Raw genomic sequence first — 18,896 nt, 5'->3', positions numbered from 1 at the left:
TCATGCCCACGTTAACCTTACCACTCGGCAGTGGCGTGCACAGATAGACACTAGGGGGTGCTAGAGCACCCCCTGCCCTTTTGGCAATGTGCCCTTTTAAAAAAAAATATATATATCTTTTTTTTTGATTTTTCAAAAATAGCAGACCTACAAGCTCGTAGCGCGCCACTCGGTGGCGCGCTATGAGCTTGTAGATCTGCTATTTTTCAATAGCTAAAGCATAACATAATGCTAACACCAAAAGGGGTTCCCGCCCAAAATAGATTAAGGCAACCGGCCGGTTCCACGCGCTGCACAAGGTGCCCTTTTTTTTAACTTGAGCACCTGCCCCTCTAAATGTCTGTGCACGCCACTGCCACTCGGAACTGAAACATTAAAATAACTACTTAATCAACTTTCCCGAATCCCGAAGCCGTCCCAGTCACAACCACAGACGACATGCACAGCTACGTGCGAGTATAGCAGCCTACAGTATTTCGATATGTAACCTGTTTTTCGGTATGTAACCTGTTGAGCCTACAGTATTTTTATTCATTGCCTCAGGTTTGCCGAGCCACGTTGAGGGTTTTAGTCTGAAGTGGTCATTTACATAAATTACGTTCCCGTTCGGCGTTCACCGCGCAGGGGGGTTGATATATTTTTTTCCTTTGTTTAAATGGGGGAGAGGGGGGGGGGCTGAGACTTGCTTTGGGGCCTGGGGACTATTCCCTACGCCAGTGTTTGACGATGAGACAAACAGCGTCAGTCCATCAGGAGTAAATAGGGACACAAAGAGAAGGGAAGATGGGATCACAGAAAACAGAAAGATGAGAAGCACAATAAAAGAGAGCAACTGAAAGAACTATGGATTGAGAAGGGCAGAGAGGCACAGACAAAGAAACAAGGGATAAGAGAAACAGGGAGGAGAAACACACAGTAGGCAGAGAGAGCGAGAGGAGAGTTGTACTTGGACCAACCTTTGAGTAGAGCCTTCAGAATGGCCACATCAATGTCCTGGTGATCCTCTGAGCTGATGTGGAACACAGTGATCTGTTTACAGAAATGCAATGCGCCTGCATTAGGGGTTCATCAAACTAAGGTTTAATAATGACAGCCACGGTTAAGGGCTGGTTACAAATTTAAGTTGACGATTAATTGATGACGGGCGTGATTATTTAATAGGACGGAGACCTCCGTCTGGGGTGATAAGAGTGTTAATTGCGATTAACGATTCAATTGTGTTTTTTGCATTGAACATTGGAATATTACAATTTGTATTTCTGTTTGCCTTTTAGGCATCGCAATCACAAATTGCACAGAGCATATATGACACATAGCACAAATGAACTTAAATATACAAAGAAATCACTGACCAAAAAAAAGGGCCAAAAATGAACAAAATAGTGGAAATAGTTGATCTACAAGCTTACAACAGGTTTCAAAGTGGCATTATTGCAAGCTTGTAGATCGGCTATTTCTGCTTTTTTTGAAAAAAAACATTGTAATAAATATGACTGCAGAGTTATTTTTTCTTTTCACCAGTTCTTTGCTCTTCATGCACTCCATGAGTGTCTGGAAGAGATGGAAGGCATCGGCATGGCTAAAGTTGAAGGTTTTCTTGATGGTTGCTATGATGTCTGCCTCCACACCGTCAGGTAGACCCCTGCATGGGAACAATTGCATAATGGTGAAACTTTGAAATCATTTTGTTTGGTTAGTTGTTTTCCCTCGTTTCCGAAACATTTTAACACCTGAAACGCACACCTGAAAAACACCTTGACCCGAGTCCCTGATGCTTTCGCTCGACACTAAGTATATTTGCTGAAAATAGCTATATAAGCTAAAACGCATCACAATGTGCTGCCTTTTGAGCTTATAGATCTGCTATTTTCATCTTATGTTTGACCCAGAATAGGGATGCTAAGGTTCAAAACCATCTCCCAATGAATCATGATTACAGAGGTAATAAAATCACAGGCCAATGAATATGACAACCTGTAACCGTGTGTGTGTGTGTGTGTGTGTGTGTGTGTGTGTGTGTGTGTGTGTGTGTGTGTGTGTGTGTGTGTGCGTGTGTGTGTGCGTGTGTGTGTGCGTGTGTGTAATTTGAGAAACAGACATTCCGAGGACAATTTTCCTACTCCTCAGAGAAACTGAATAGCTGATCTAGAAGTGTGTGATTATAGATCAGCTTCAGGCTTAGGATAAAACATTTAATGACATTCATAAAATCGACATCCTAAAAATGTGGATGACCTCACTCCTCAGAAGTATAGTAACACAAACATATTGGACCTCATTCACAACGGAAATATACGCCCAGGCGTAAATGAACTGCGTAATGATCGCGTATTTATCCGTCCGATCGAGCTGCGACAAGCTCCCGTGTCACTCAGCTAAGGTGGCGTAATGAGTTCATTTGTTCGAATCGCCCCGTGTATCTCATTCCGTCTCTTTCCCAAGCGATTCGCCTGGTGTCGCCTGGTTTAACCCATTTTGGGCGGGAATGTTGTACAGTTGGGTGCCACCGATATTGTCCCTTATCATTTGACCCATTTAGGCCTGACCTCAACATTTTAAAAAATCCTTCTAAATCCTCCAGTTTTCTGAAATAAATATTTTCACGATTTTTCAAAAATAGCAGACCTACAAGCTCGTAGCGCGCCACTCGGCGCGCTATGAGCTTGTAGATCTGCTATTTTTCAATAGCTAAATTATAACAATGTTCAAAACACCAAAAGGGGTTCCCGCCCAAAATGGGTTAACTGTCCTTTTGCGCAGATCACGCAAACCTCAGCAAAAAGAAAAGGACAATATCGATGGCCTCCAACTGTACATTATGTTGTACTACTATGTTGAAAAATAGCAGATCTACAAGCTCATAGCGCGGCACTTAGTGCCGCGCTATGAGCTTGTAGATCTGCTATTTTTGAAAAATCGTGAAAATGTGCCTCAAATCTTTGAATAAATATTATTACAGAGTGAACATTTTAACTCAAATCTTTGCTTCTGGGGGAGGTCCCTGGAACAACATATTTTCAGATGGGGTTCGGCGGCCAAGTACATAGCATTCTGGGGCTCCTTGATATGAAATAGTTTGAGAACCACTGACATAGAAACATTTTTTTTTCAGTTTTTCAGAAAAAGACATTTTTTAAATTTCGACGTCAGGTCTAAATGGTTTAATGGAACATCCACGCCCATTCCATGCCATATAAGGCAACAGGAAGTATCTGTCCGCGGATGAAATACATCATCATAGCCTGTGCAAAATGCACAGATCCGGGATCCCCGAGCTTTAAGTTATACACAACAGTGAACGCGGCGCTCCGCGATGAGCTTGTAGAGCAGTTTATTTTGACAGGCGGGTCTCTGCACGGACAGATCAACAGCGCAAGTTATATGTATATAATTATAAACGAAACGGACGGAAGCACACACCGCATAGAAACGTAATTGTCAATTTGCCAACTTGGCACGCATTGCTTCACTCCTTGCTAAACGTCAGAACGTTAATAAATTAACTGATGTTACAGTTTATAATGAGAAAGAAGTTAATTTGTAGGCCCCTACAGTTCACCACACGACCAAATGCTATATTAAAACTCGGCAATGATAAAAGCCCTTACTGATGAATTGCATGTGCACTGCAATTACAGAGGCTTTTTGATTTATTGATTACTGGGGTGATTGATTGAGTCGGATTTGGAAAGCAAGTGGAATAAGATGGTCATGGACACAGGACATATTTAATCCACCGGACCATGCAGGCTTTTTTTTATTTTCTTTTTTTCATGTGGGATTAATCCGTTTTTGGACTCGGAAAGGCTATAGATTTCATCCGATCAAACTATGTTTCATCATCAAGCCTTGATGATCAAGGTATTAGGCTATTCTGTGTGTGGCGTCCGCATGTGATCAATATACATTATTATGTAATACCACCACGCAAATGGAGGCACGATAGTCCATTTAAATCACGTGAAACTTTAATTGGCTGAGTCTCTGCCAACATGCTGATCAGCGAGTTACAGGGAGAGGGGGGGGGGTTGTGTTCGGCGACGCGTTGTAACTTGTAATGATCATCATCAACTGCCTTTCATGCATTCTATGCATGCATAGAATGCATGCATATAGGCCAGGGGTGGGCAACTTTGACGATGGAGAGGGCCACTATATTTCCACACTCAATCCCTAGGGCCAGATATTACTGTCGTAGCAAAAATAGCCGATCTACAAGCTCAAAACGCGTCGCGCTGCGACGCGTTTTGAGCTTGTATTTTTTTTTTTGAGCTTGTAGATTTTTGCTATTTTTGCTATATTCGAATTGAAATCTTGAATTATTTTTTGCTATTTTTGAATTGGAATCCTGAAAATTTACATTTTTATGTAATTTCAAATGCCTTTAATTATACGTGTGTTGACCATTGAGCTACTAATTTAGACTGAAGTAATTAAAGCGGATCATGTTTGCATGTTGTGGAATTGTAACAGCTGAAACCAATATTATATCAGTATTCTGACATTAACCTGAGGGCCACATTAAGTGAAGGTGGGGGCCGCATGTGGCCCCCGGGCCGCCAGTTGCCCACCCATGATATAGGCATACAAGCGCGAGTGGAGGTGAGCTGGCTTAAAACTATGATATGACTGGCCGACTTTCAAACAGGCTGATGCCATTCAGTAATGTGCTGTACTGCAGCCGATGGCCGCAGTAACCCTCGATTTTGCTTGGTCCCCCCCCCCCCCCTCTGAGGGAACAGGGGGGAGATGCCCAGCACCTCCAGGGAGCCGGGGGACTCCCTGGAGGGGACTGTCCACCTTCTCGGGTCGGTACTTGACTGTCAGTCTGCTGTCTGTCTGTCAAACCGTCATGTTTGTGAACCATAGAATGCATGCATATATAGGCATACAAGCGCAAGCTGCGCGATACTCGGCTATATATATAGAATATCATTTTTTTATGTGCTGACCAACGTTGGGGACACATGCCTACATATTTTATTTGAGGTTTGGGAACTATTCATTGATTCAGCATGAAGACTAAAGCCTTCTAAATAAATATACGCATGCCTTGATCAGGGTACACCACCCTCTGAGCTGACGCGGAACTGAGTTTACGCCCTGAGTTTACGACCAACGGCCGTCAAGTTCATGGCCATGGCCACGGATTCCCACGTAACGTGGGAATCCTCGTAAATGCCGTACGCTCACGCTCCGCTCACGATATGAGCGTAAACGCCGTTGTGAATGAGGTCCATTGTGTGTGCGTGCGTGTCCTACCCTCCCTCCTCGGTCTGTTTGTGTATGTAGGCCAGTATGTCAGCAGCGCGGCCGGTGCCCTCACACACCACCACCGGCACGGGGGGGCTCTCCTGGAGGTACTCCAACACTGTAGGGATCACATTGGGACCCCCTTCAAAGATGAGGGCCACCACAGGTACGCCCTGGCCAATACCTACAGCACACACACACACACACACACACACACACACACACACACACGCATGATCATGGATTTCTTTGTTGACAATTAATCGTCATACGTATTTTGCAATTCATGATTTAGTTGTGTTTTTCTTTTTTGCATTAACACTGGAAGGAAATTTAAAAAAAAATGTCCGTTTGGCTTTGTAGAATTTGTAAACCAAAATTGCACAGGGGTGCAAATGCACTAATAATATAAATAAATAATGTACTATAGGCAAAACGGGCCATGCAAGTAATAATTTTATACTTTCAAAATGTTTCAAAAAATTGTGAACAAGCTCACGAGAAGTTGCGTCACGACACGTTGTGAGCTTGTAGATCGGCTATTTTTTTTAAATCAATTTTCAACAATGAATTCATACAGATGAATGGAAACGATGAGGATTTGAATCTCTCATAGAATTCAGATGGGGTGATTATGTAATAACAGTGACAGGCCTATGGGGGGTAGCTCTCAGTCTCTATGCCTTGGTAACGTGGCAAAGTGTAAGTGGATGTGTGTGACTGGCGAAGGTTCCCTGGGGTTAACGTAGCCTCAAGGACATTCCTCTCACTGAACATCGCTGGCATGAGGCCAACAGCAGACAAGAGGAACAGCGAGAGACGTTTCTCAGGTCAGTTAGAAGGAAATGCCGACGCCACCTTGTATCGACTCATTATCACGGACAACTGCATTTAGCAGTTGGAGTTTAACATTGAGCGCTCGTTAGCAATTAGCAATTCCGCGGAAGTAGACCGTTCATTCCAGGTGCTTCGAAAACGCAGCTGAGCAACTTCCATTGAAATTAATAGCAGGCATTGGAAAAGATAAAGTTTGAATTGAGAGGGAGTGAAGATAGATTTTACCAGACTTGGCAACCCTTCATTGACTATTTCAACAGGTGCACGATAACCCCTCCTACACAATAGATAACATAGTGTTTTTTATTTTTTTTCTCATTTAAAAAGAAAAATGTCTGTAATTCAGTTGATTTACAACAACTTGTTGGGAAAGTTTGAGAGCAAGAGTGTCTGTCCTGTTGTCTTTGTTTGTCTGTTTATCACATTTGTCACTGTTTAACTGTTTTTTCTTGTTTATCACATTTATATACCTTTTTTTTATTATGTATTGTAATTGGAACATTTACACTACCTGTCACTATTATGTTTTTCATTTTATATCACTTCATTACTCATTATCTGTCAATGATATTCTGAAGTTATGTCATATACAAAATGCCTAATAAAAACAGTATTAAAAAAAGAAAATAAATGAATAGCAGGGCTAATCGGGGCGGGGCTGTCGCTCCCCGGTCCGCCCTCCTCTATCCTTTAGAACTCTCTGGTTCTTACGTGCGTGTATTCTCTGCAGGTTGACGTGCTTCTCCAGCTCGCGGCGCAGCTTGACCTCGGAGCCGTACTTCCCGACGGTGCCGTCGTCCACCAGGAGGAAGTGGGAGTGCAGGTTGTTCAGAACGTTCAGCTTACTGAGAGGGTTCAGCAGGGTCTGGTACGGAGCCGTTACCTACAGCACAGCAGGGGGAAGTACACTATCAGACAATAATGTCATAAAACGCTTGGTGACAAACACCTTCCTGTCTACTACATTAACACGTATGAACAACAATGACCATTACACCAATACAAGTGCTATATTATTGCCACGTGTATTTGTTGATTATTCTTATTTTATTTTATTGCATCCAGTATTATCACTATTATTATATTGTTTGCTTGTATATTGTTTGTATTAAATTGTATAGGTGCCCAAGTACCCATCCATCAGAGCCCCTAATATGCATTGTGGGCTGTGAAAAGGCTCAAAAAATCGTCAATGATGTTACCCATGTTTTAAATGGCGAGTTTGTACTTCTGTCCTCTGGGAGAAGATACAAAGAACCAAAGTGGAAGTACATCAGATTTAAAAAATCGTTTGTACCAGCATCAACTAAGATGTTGAACGAGGCTCTGAAACAGCGGTAACTGTGTGAGGTTAGATTATCCACATCATGTGTGCAATTGTGTAATGTTGTGTCTTCCTCTGTAATGTATTTTTGTTTGTCATTGATGTTTTATGTGTGGCTGTAGCTGGGGTGAAAGCCCAAGACAAATTTCCCTTGTGGACAATAAAGTTTACCTTGACCTTGAAAAGTGAAAAGCCTTGCAACTAAAAGGCAGAATGACATTTGACACAAACGGACAATTATAATAGCCTGCAGTTCCAAAACCGTGGAGTCAAACTGCAGAACCAATATTTAATCTTGCAGCTATGATTCTCTACGAAATGCAAAAAAAGAAGAAGATTTTTTTTTTAAACACCTAGACTTTGTCTAATCTAGACAAATATTGTGGTGCTGTTAGCACAGTCTTTTGCGGAACAAGTCACAAAAACATTTGGCTGCTTGTTTCCCTATAATGACATGCCTAAAATAGAGACTCCAGTGGTTAATAGAAAGCATTAACAAATATATGTTATGCTAACAATTATACTAACAATTTTAATTTCTAATGAAAAGGAGCATAAGCCTTACATCTCTCCCGATGAGATCGTTCCTGTTCTCGATGACCCCCCAGGGAGCGATGCCGATAGTGCAAATCTTCTTGGAGGATCTGGAACAGTGCTCCTTCAAAGCATCGCCCACGTGCTTCGCCACACCTTCGCCATGAGGGTAGAGAGAGGGTACAGCCATCAATAAGGCTTTGTTCACATAACCCATTTTGACCGGAGATCAGATTCTAAAAATGTCTTCTACATCCTGACAGTTTTCTGAAAAAGCTATGTTTCTATGTCAGTCGTTCTTTGATTTTTCAAAAATAGCAGACCTACAAGCTCGTAGCGCGCCACTCGGTGGCGCGCTATGCGCTTGTAGATCTGCTATTTTTCAATAGCTAAAGCATACCAAACCAAAAGGGGTTCCCGCCCAAAATGGGATAAAGAAGGGAAATCTGATTTGTTTCTCAAATCTCATCTTTAGGACTGACTAACTAGTTCACACGTCCAAACTGTGGTTTACATCTTCCAAAATATGCAGCATACAGTATGTATTTTGATTGATTGATTGAAATATTTATTAACAGTTTGCAGAATTACAGTACATTTCAAGCACAAACTCAATACAAAGGCTGTTAACTGTGAGTGGACGACCCAATTAAGCATTACACTTGTTTACAAGAGGGTCCACCATGTTCAATTCATCAAATTCATCAAATTCTACAAATGTCAGTGACACGCATTTTTCCCACCCATACAAATGTCCATAAAGGGGAATTATAATACCTCAAACTTGGCTCTATCTTTGTCCTCATTTAGGATTCCAGAATCTATTAATTAGCGACGGCTGTAGAAACAACCCCTCATTATAATGCCAACATGAACACGCAAACTTCAGTGATTGACTGATTGACTTAGTAATTATATGGTAGTGAGTATTGTGTAAAGATATAATATATTGTCAACACATAAACCAAAATGTGAATGCTTGTCCTCTTGCCATAATATAAAATGAAAACTATTGTTTTTAATGGCTGGGTAAACATTAAGCCTTTTCATGTGTGTTTTGATTCAGATTTCACATGCAAGTCAAGGGTTCAGTTTGTGATGGCCATTCTACTGTCTGGATTACATTGTTTTACCATAAAAAAAAACATCGACTGAGATAATGATTAGTTGGCACAGCCTCGCAGGACTCCTGCATGTAGATCCTCCTCTTGTTTTAGCCACCGAAGCTCTATATACACTTTGTCCACGACAAATATAGAAAATTGTTGTTTTTGCATTTTCGGGGGAAAAACAGGGGTTTTATCCCAAAATAGAGATGGGGCAAGGATTAATGCGTTTAAAAGATACACTTACAAAGTGCAGGATCAGCATGAGTCAACTAAGTGAGCGGGTTAAGTATAGAATGCTAAGAGAAAACTGTGAAGTGCTACAAACTAACTGGAATGGCTGGTAGACCTCAAACCTATTATTTGTCTAAATAACATACTAGCATCTGTGGACAGAACATAATATACACCTGACTAACATAACCAGCATACCATATAATATCGTTGCAGTCAGGCAGAAACCTTGTATGTTTCAGTTATTATATAGTTATATAGTTATTATATAGTCACAAGCTTTTGTTAACCCATTTTGGGCGGGAACCCCTTTTGGTGTTAGCATTATGTTATGCTTTAGCTATTGAAAAATAGCAGATCTACAAGCTCATAGCGCGCCACCGAGTGGCGCGCTACGAGCTTGTAGGTCTGCTATTTTTTTTTTAAATCGAAGAACGACTGACATAGAAACATAGCTTTTTCAGAAAACTGTCAGGATGTAGAAGACATTTTTTGAATCTGATCTTCTCAGGTCAAAACGGGTAAATACTATACTGGAGAGAGACAAGACATTGCCCATGCATTTCCGGGGGTCCCCGGGCCAAAAGCGTTGAGAACCCCTGTGCTAGGAGATGAGTTGAATACCAGTGTGCTAGGTTGAGTTGAGAACCGGTCTGCTAGATGAGTGGTTCTCTATTAGGAATAGGATACTACAGGATTTCATAAAATCCTAGAATTTGAACATTTTAACACAATCCCCCCGTTTAACCATAAGCGGTAACAGTGCCAACAGAACGCATGACATAAGCAGAGAAGAAGCGTTAACCGGGTCGAATGACCCGGAAGTGATAATCCTCCATTGTCGTGCCAGGGTCAAGTGTTTTAGCGATCGGGACTATTAATATGGTTAGCGCAAACCTCGAATTAATGTTTTATTAAGCTCCGAACATCGTACTTTATCCATTCTGAGAACTAAAACCACTAATCGTGGCCATGCACCGAGGATTGGGATTTAGGCTGTTTCTACCATGAGAGCCCTATGGGGTTCAGCGTCGGAAGCTAAAATAAGGTAAAAATAGTATTTTTAAAGCTGGATTATGACAGTGAAGTGATAATTTAAGGACTTTTATGACCTTTTTAATACAGAAAAAAATGAAAAAGACCATCACTGCATGAAAGTAATGAACAAACAATACTAGGCCTATAAAAACTGGTGAAACATTGACCAAATTGTAAAATAATGGTGGAAATATACAATCTGTCCATCTTAGTCAGGGCCACCCTACAACTACTCTCTTGGACAAGTCAGAGTTGAATATTATATTAATCTAGGCCTAGGGCGTAAGGATCTACAAGCTCATAGCGTGCCACCGAGTGGCGCGCTACGAGCTTGTAGGTCTGCTATTTTTTGAAAAATCGTGAAAATGTGGCACAAATCTTTGAATATATATTCTTTCAGAAGACTTTTTATTTATTTCGACGTCAGGCCTAAATGGAGAATGATACCAGACTAATTAGAGCATGGGGAGTCACGTGTCCCAGCTGGGCCAGGGGTAACGCTGAAGAGGCAATATAATCACCGCTGTGGTTAATTGACCCTGTGGCTAAATGAATTTAAACACTATGATCACACCGCAAAACCTGCACACTGATGCACCGTGCGAGCTGACAACGCCTCGACCAGCGCGCGCACACGCACACACGCACGCAGGTGTGACAGCAGCATGTGCTTACATCAGCACAATAAAACAAGAAGAGAGCGTTGTGGCTCATTTCACATCTACATCCAGGTGGTGCTTATGTTACCTTGGATGAAATCCACAGTCAATCTATAGTGTTTATATGCATTTAGACTGTAAAGGGAGTAGGGATCAAATGCTTGGCCATGTGGAGACCACTTCCATCACACTCTTTTGTTGCATTCACAACTTGAATGTCGTCTCGGACGGCCTCCTGCAGCGAGTAAGACCAATTTTAAGCTAACTTTATCCGAGAAACACTAGCCAGTAGCCACAGTCTGGTGAGCTGGCACCACTGAAGTGTGTGTGTGTGTGTGTGTGTGTGTGTGTGTGTGTGTGTGTGTGTGTGTGTGTGTGTGTGTGTGTGTGTGTGTGTGTGTGTGTGTGTGTGTGTGTGTGTGTGTGTGTGTGTGTGTGTGTGTGTGTGTGTGTGTGTGTGTGTGTGTGTGTGTGTGTGTGTGTGTGAAGACTCTTCCATTACATGAGCACTCTACACAGTGTATATAATCTCCCAATGTATGAATGAATGCAATCCATTATTATTATATCAATACTGACAGGCGGAAACCTTAAACCTGCATGTCCAAAACCGTGATTTTGTATTGAGTAAAAATCTAAAAGAGATATTAGTCACAAGCTCTAATATTTTCAGTGGTTAACCACTTTCAACCTGACATACGGTAGCTATTTGGGGCATTCGTACAGACACCAGAGTGACAAAGAGTGACCAATAGCATTGATTTACTATGACAGCGCTTTTTAACCAGTGGTCCAGGAACCACCAGTGGTCCTCGAGGGGGTTCCAGGTGGTCCCCAGCTAAATGATGGAGAGTTGTTAACCAAATGGACCCTTATAGATCTTTAACCCATTTAGGCCTGACCTCAAAATTTAAAAAAAAAATCTTCCAGTTTTCTGAAATAAATATTTTCACGATTTTTCAAAAATAGCAGACCTACAAGCTCGTAGCGCGCCACTCGGTGGCGCGCTATGAGCTTGTAGATCTGCTATTTTTCAATAGCTAAATTACGAACATAATGTTTAAAACACCAAAAGGGGTTCCCGCCCAAAACGGGTTAACTCTTGGGGAGTGTACTGAAAACCAAAATGGACCCTTAGAGTTACGTTTTCTTAAGAGCTCTGGATTAAGAGCGTCTGCTAAATGCCTAAATTGTAAATTGTAAATTATACATCTGCATTACTTAATTTACAAGAAGTCTACATAATTAGAGAATGGGGGAAATGTGTTATTTTGGATCAATTTTGCTAAATGCCTAAATTGTAAATTGTAAATTGTAAATTGTAAATTGTAAATTGTAAATTATACATCTGCATTACTTAATTTACAAGAAGTCTACATAATTAGAGAATGGGGGAAATGTGTTATTTTGGATCAACGTTTGCCTGTCACCTCTCCTATGGTACCAAGTCCAACAGCATGGAATTGTGTACAAAATAGTATCCAACCTAAATCTCACCAAATGGAGGTTCCGTGGCTCAAATGCTGAATAAATAATGGAAAAAAAGGTTGAAAACGCACTGATCTATGATATCAGGAATATGCCCACTTTCATATGGGTATATACCTTAGAGTAAATCCATCCCAGAATGCACTCTGTTCCTACCCAGAATGCACAGTGAAATCGCCTCATGCGCTTTTGAGCAACTTAATGCAAGTGGATGGGAGGAGAACTCGGGTGCCGTCTCTATTCATATATACTCTAAGGTATATACACTGCATGTGGGTATATTTCTTTGTTTTATTTAACCCAATCAGGCCTGACGTCGAAATTTAAAAAAAAAAATGTTTTCTAAATCACGATTGTTTTTGGAAAGATTTGAGGCACATTTTAACAATTTAAAAAAAAAATAGCAGACGTACAAGTTCATAGCGCGGCACTTGGTGCCCAAAATGGGTTCAACCGTTTTCTATCTTTCCCTTTGCTCTCACTCTACCTTTATTCTCTCTCTCTCTCACGGAATACTACAAAACATCACACTGCTTTAAATTACACCTGGAAACTGTGCTATGTGACAAATAAAAGTGATTCTGAGTCTAACATTTTTTAAATAAATGCAAAAATAAAACTAAATAAGGAGATACATGGTTTCCACCCGACTGACGATATCTATTCTCCGTGGACAAAGGAAAAGAACATAAGGTTGTTGGTTTTTTTTACCATGACTGTCATGTCAGCATCACTCTCTTTGGCCTCCATTCAAACTCTGGCCCCCCTTTCTGAAAGGGGTGTGTGCCAGGCTCATTATAGTCAACTAAAACTAACAAAATAATGACAACTAGAAGTAAAAACTGAAAAGTATGCCTAATATGTTGGGTGGATATGAAATCTTATCTTCCAATATTTTAGTGTTGCCAGTTTTAAGCTCTATGAAACATTTTCAAGTGTGTAGTATGCACTTTCAAATTTAAAAATATTAAATTGCTGATCTACAAGATCACAACAAAGCGATGCATTGTGAGCATGTAGATTTAAGCAATAAGCCACGAGAGGTCTCAGGTTACCGGGTATTTTACAATGGCTGGGGGCGTAGGCAGACCCGACGCGCAGCGGAAGGTCTTCTACCCTCTCAGCCATTGTAAAATACCCGGTATAAGCTGGGGCCTCGAGTGGCTTATTGCTTTTCTAAAACGGTTACAAACATATAGCAATATTAACCTAATAAAACTATTAAATTGCGCCACCAGAGCGAGCCACATCACTTCCTTGTTTTGCTCGGCAAGTAGGCTATGTGACGGGAGAATAGCGCTTGATGTCTTTACGGGGCTGCCTGGAGCCACACATTCACAGTCATATGAGTGCGGGCGGTGCTTAGACGCCCGCACGGCATGGGTTTGTAAAGCAATCAAGCGCTCCCCTTCCCAAGTACAGCTACAGAGATGCGGAATCAGCTGGGAATGATATAAAGTGATTGAAAGTGTGGGTTATCAGAATCAAGTATTGGGACTAACCGTTTTAGAATGATTATTTTCGCTATTGTCTAAGGTTGCTGTATCCTCCTGAATAGGACTACCCCATATTACAACAATAAAAACTAATACAACCAAACCAAAAATAAGCCCCACACACACACACACACACACACACACACACACACACACACACACACACACACACACACACACACACACACACACACACACACACACACACACACACACACACACACACACACACACACACACACACACACACACACACACACACACACACACACACACACACACACACACTAAAAAACAATTCAAAACAAAAATGAAATTGATTTTTTTTTAATAATATAAACTGCCTATTATGATAGCCGTGGTGTGTGCATGTCCACCCCTTTTTCTTCCCCTCACTGTATGCGTTTCTCTTCCCTTTTTACCTCCTTTATGATGAATTCTGTTCTGTTCTTTGACTAAATAGAAGTGTCTATTCTATCTATCTATCTATCTATCTATCTATCTCTAAATGTTTTGATGAATTGAACAAGGTGGACCCTCTTGTAAACAAGTGTAATGCTTAATTGGGTCGTCCACTCACAGTTAACAGTCTTTGTATTGAGTTTGTGCTTGAAATGTACTGTAATTCTGCAAACTTGTTATTTCAATCAATCAATCAATCATGTGCGTACCTGTGTTGACCCCTCCAGTGAGTATCCATGCCCCCGTGGTGACAGCGGCCTTGATGAGGCCTTTGCCCACCACCTGCTTGATGCGAGGATGCAGCTCAAAGTTCTGGATGCCCCCATGGACCGAGATGAGGATCTTTGGCAGCTCCATCTGCCATTCCTTCAACATCAGCTTCAGGACGCTCTCCGGCCGCGAGTCATAGGACAAACGTAGATACTACATGCCCAAACAACAAACACAGGAATAAAAAAGGGGTTCGAAGGAGTTAACGACAAATTATGCTATGTTGTTTATATACTGTTTGTGTTGCCGCTCCCATGGCATAGTGGAACATTAGTTTTAAGAGATGTATTATTCATTATTGTCAACAGTATAGAGCGTCGCAGTCCCGCCTCCTACCCTGGACCAGGAAATGAAACCCAATTCATTTTTCCCATAGACATTTCTTAAAGTATTTATTTAAAGACGGTTACGCCGCGGACAAAGCCAACTCGAGTCGTGACAACTCATGACAACACAAACAATATTTTGGACCAAACAAATAATTACAAATAAGAAAAACGACAAAAAAAGTGTTGTAACCTGCAGTTTTTTTCTTCTTTCTAATTATTTGTTTGGTCCAAAATATTGTTTGTGTTGTCATGAGTTGTCACGACTCGAGTTGGCTTTGTCCGCGGCGTAACCGTCTTTAAATAAATACTTTAAGAAATGTCTATGAGGAAAATGCATTGGGTTTCATTTCCTGGTCCAGGGTAAGAGGCGGGACTGCGACGCTCTATTGTTGGTCCTGTTCCTTGATTCTGCCCTAGCATCTGTGCAACCCACTTCAAGCTATATCTGTAATGACAAAATTGTAAAAAAAAATAATAATAATAATAAAAAAGGTGGTGCAACATTAACAGTTTTTTTAACACCAAGAAGAGAGAGTGTGGAGCCATGTGCCGAAAATAGGTGATCTACAAGCTCTGAATGCATTACGACTTGTAGAGAGTAGGGCATTCACTTCTAGTAATTTTTACTAGTTGACTAGTTGCCTAGTTTACTAGTCGACTAGTTGTTTAACTACCTATTATGTAAAAAAAAAAATATATATATATATATATATATATATATATATATATATATATATTTTTTTTTTTTAAATCAATATTTGTACATTGAAAAACGGTGTACATGGTGACTATAACTATAATCTACCTGATCTTGAGGCCTACAAAAAAAAAAATCTTATCAACTAGTCAACTAGTACCAACAAGGTCGACTAGTGGATTTACTAGTCGACTAGTAAACTAGTCGACTAGTTGCTTAATGCCCTAGTAGAGAGACGTGTCAATCGGGCCTAACCTTGGCTCTGTACGAGTGCGAGCCCCCTTGGAAGTTGATGACCCCGTAGGCATCTGTGGGGCTCTCCTCTGTGTGTCTGTCCACGGACCACTCCTCCACCTCTGGCAGGGACACGTTGGCATTGTCACCCGTCTTCACGTCCGAGTACTTCACCGCCAGGCTGGCCGTGAAGCCCGCATGCTGCCGCACCAGACGACCGCAGCAGCAGCTGCATGGGGGAGAGAACAAGTCCAAATCACACCGAGCACTCCATCAGTGGACTCAATGTGCACTTGTCACTGTGGTGAGGAACTTTATAAGTGGCTTCAGTTAAAGGGACACTTCACCCTTTTTGCAAAAAGAAAAATATGTTTAGAAGATTTAGAACACTTTCCTGGGGGTCTTTATGTGTGTAATATGTGGTTTTAGATATTTTAGCAGTGAGTCCAGTGTCTCTGATGCCATGGACTACATGTTGTCTCAGTAAGACAGCCCTCCCCCTAACCACAAGGAGGAGCAGTGCACCAAAGCATTATGGGGAATTGTAGTCCAGGAAGTAAGTGAGCCCAGTGTCCATGACATCACAGAGACTCACAGTATAGAATTCCTGGAAAGTGTTCTAAATCTTCTAAACGTCATTAACATTTTATTTATTTTTTACAAAAAGGGTGAAGTGTCCCTTTAAGTGAATTTGGCTTGTTAGGTTTCCCCATTTACTGGATGCTGCTATATTTCAGCTTAGCTAAGGAACAGCAACAAGTTACAATACTGACAGTACGTTTTAACAGCGGGCCTGGCGCATATTCCAGAAGTGTCTATGGGACCCGGCAACTACTGGCGATAGCAGGCGATAGTCGAAAAGTGGGCGGAGGAACGACATGTCTTGACATCGTCCGGCGACGTTAGCCAATATCAAATTCATGTGTTGCTTTGTTTACCCTCCACGCGGAATGGTGATACAGTACGTTTAACTCATGTTCAGATCATCTGAAATTTACCATGTCTTTTGATTTTCATTCTTTGAACTTTCTGGATCTACTGATCTGCAGGGGAGAAGATGGTGTTTTATATACTGACCTCCACACTAAGCCTACTGACCGAAACAGCCTACTGAGAGCTGACAGTTGTCACCCGCTACATCTAAAAAACATGCATTTTGTAATAATCATTGATTTCTCAGACTTTTAGGGGACGTAAGGAAGGGTATGATAAGTTACAGTTACAGTACATTACACAGGAATACACCAAATATCTCAAAACTATCTTTAACATACAAAACAAAACATCGTTCCTGCTAAGAACTTTATCTAGATCAGCGCTTCCCAAACTTTCCTGGCTAAGGAGGACCCACTTGAAACTTTGGAAAGCGTTTAGCGGCCCACCCATCGGACCAACACGGCAGCCATGTGTGTTTATTTCTATGATCAATCAATCGATTGTGATCCAGCTTGATCATTGGAACTAAAAGTAGTATTATACTACGTTAGTTCCATTGAGGATACTTTAATTACTAGATGTTTTAAAAGAAAACATTATTGGCAATTGTTTATGAGACCACTTTCAATATCCTATACAGCCCACAGGTTGGGAATTAAGCATACTTTTTGGGAAGCAATGTTTCCTTGGCGTTATGTCAAATTTCCCCCTCATGTGGGTTCCGTTACCGTAGAGGCGAGAATGTTTACCCCGACGCACAAAGCCTGGAAGCTAATTATTTCCTGAGGAGGGGTGTTCTACACTGAAAGTACAGTGTCAAGGAATGTGCATTCACAGGTTTCATTGCAGGCCAATGCGTCCACTAAAGGTCCAATTTATGCTTGGAGCGACAAATGTGTCTCACTAGGTTGTGAGAATTGAGCATTCATACTGTCCGCGACTCGCAAGACAGTACGATTGATTTAAATCAAAGGAAGTGAATGTGGTCTCTTGCATCTCTATGGCAGCAACCTCATCTTCAGCTTATACTGTATAGTACAGTATGCATAATTTTATGAAGCATCTGCAAACTCCTGTACCTCATTTTTCCCCAGAGGTACAGGACAATGTCGGCAGACATCATCCGACATATTTTGCCGTGAAGCGTCATTCGCTCCTAGAATAAATTGGCCTTGGCCCTTAAACCCATTTTGGGGCGCAAACCCCTTTTGGTGTTTTAAAGCATTATGTTATGCTATTGAAAAATAGCAGCTCTACAAGCTCATAGCGCGGCACTCGTGAAAATGTGCCTGAAATCATTGAATATATATTCTTTCAGAGAGAGTTATTAACTCAAATCTTTGCTACTGGGAGGGTCCCTGGAACAACATATTTTCAGGTCGGCGGCCAATGTCATATATATTTGGGGTCCTTGACATGAATATGTTTGAGAACGACTGACATAGAAACATTTTTTTTTTCAGATTTTTTTTTTTTTTTAATTTCGACGTCAGGCCTAAATGGGTTAAGACTCGTAGGGTGATAAGGGGGTACAAAATCGAATTGGGGATCTAAGAGACTCACCGCACCAACTGCTGGCAGATCTGGCATCCTGGAAGGCATCTGGAGGGGGGGAAATACAACAGCAATACATTTGGTTCAAATGCACAAATCAATGACAGCAGTTACAGCAACTATAAAAAATAAACGCCCCTTCAGTTTAAAACCAAATAGGAGAGTGAATTTTTAACTATACTAGTGTGAGGCCCCAGTCACAGGCCTCTGTTATGGGCAGCTCTTCTCCAGAAGGAAATGGTGATTTGTTTGAGGACTCCAAGGAAGGTAATCTGTCAACTGTGCTGCTTTCCGGGACAGATTGGCTTTTAACCAAAGATAAGAGTAATGAAAGTCTGCCCGCTCTCACTTTGATCACTCTCATATGGACACTTCCTTACCCGTCACTGAACACTACAGTCCTCAGTGTTCATTTAAGTAAGTGATACGTTTTGGTTAAAAAGGG

The 18,896-nt window shown here is 41.3% G+C and overlaps 1 protein-coding gene across 3 annotated transcripts in view; it reads right to left on the bottom strand.

Moving 5' to 3' along the window:
* Positions 1-18,896, bottom strand: part of trpm7 (transient receptor potential cation channel, subfamily M, member 7) — a 102,086-nt gene that overhangs the window by 63,138 nt on the left and 20,052 nt on the right. For all 3 annotated transcript variants that reach the window (XM_079496649.1, XM_079496650.1, XM_079496651.1), the window contains exons 3-10: positions 18,461-18,499; positions 15,983-16,190; positions 14,641-14,854; positions 7,980-8,104; positions 6,802-6,973; positions 5,263-5,437; positions 1,519-1,642; positions 957-1,029 (exon numbers count right to left, since the gene is read on the bottom strand). In XM_079496649.1, coding sequence (XP_079352775.1) covers positions 957-1,029; positions 1,519-1,642; positions 5,263-5,437; positions 6,802-6,973; positions 7,980-8,104; positions 14,641-14,854; positions 15,983-16,190; positions 18,461-18,499 — 1,130 coding nt within the window. The remainder of the gene's footprint in view (positions 1-956; positions 1,030-1,518; positions 1,643-5,262; positions 5,438-6,801; positions 6,974-7,979; positions 8,105-14,640; positions 14,855-15,982; positions 16,191-18,460; positions 18,500-18,896) is intronic.

This window comes from Electrona antarctica (assembly GCF_951216825.1).
Source record: "Electrona antarctica genome assembly, chromosome: 3".
Lineage (NCBI taxonomy): Eukaryota > Metazoa > Chordata > Actinopteri > Myctophiformes > Myctophidae > Electrona > Electrona antarctica.
The sequence above is the reverse complement of the archived record's forward strand: the minus strand, read 5'-3'. Positions and strand labels throughout refer to the sequence as shown.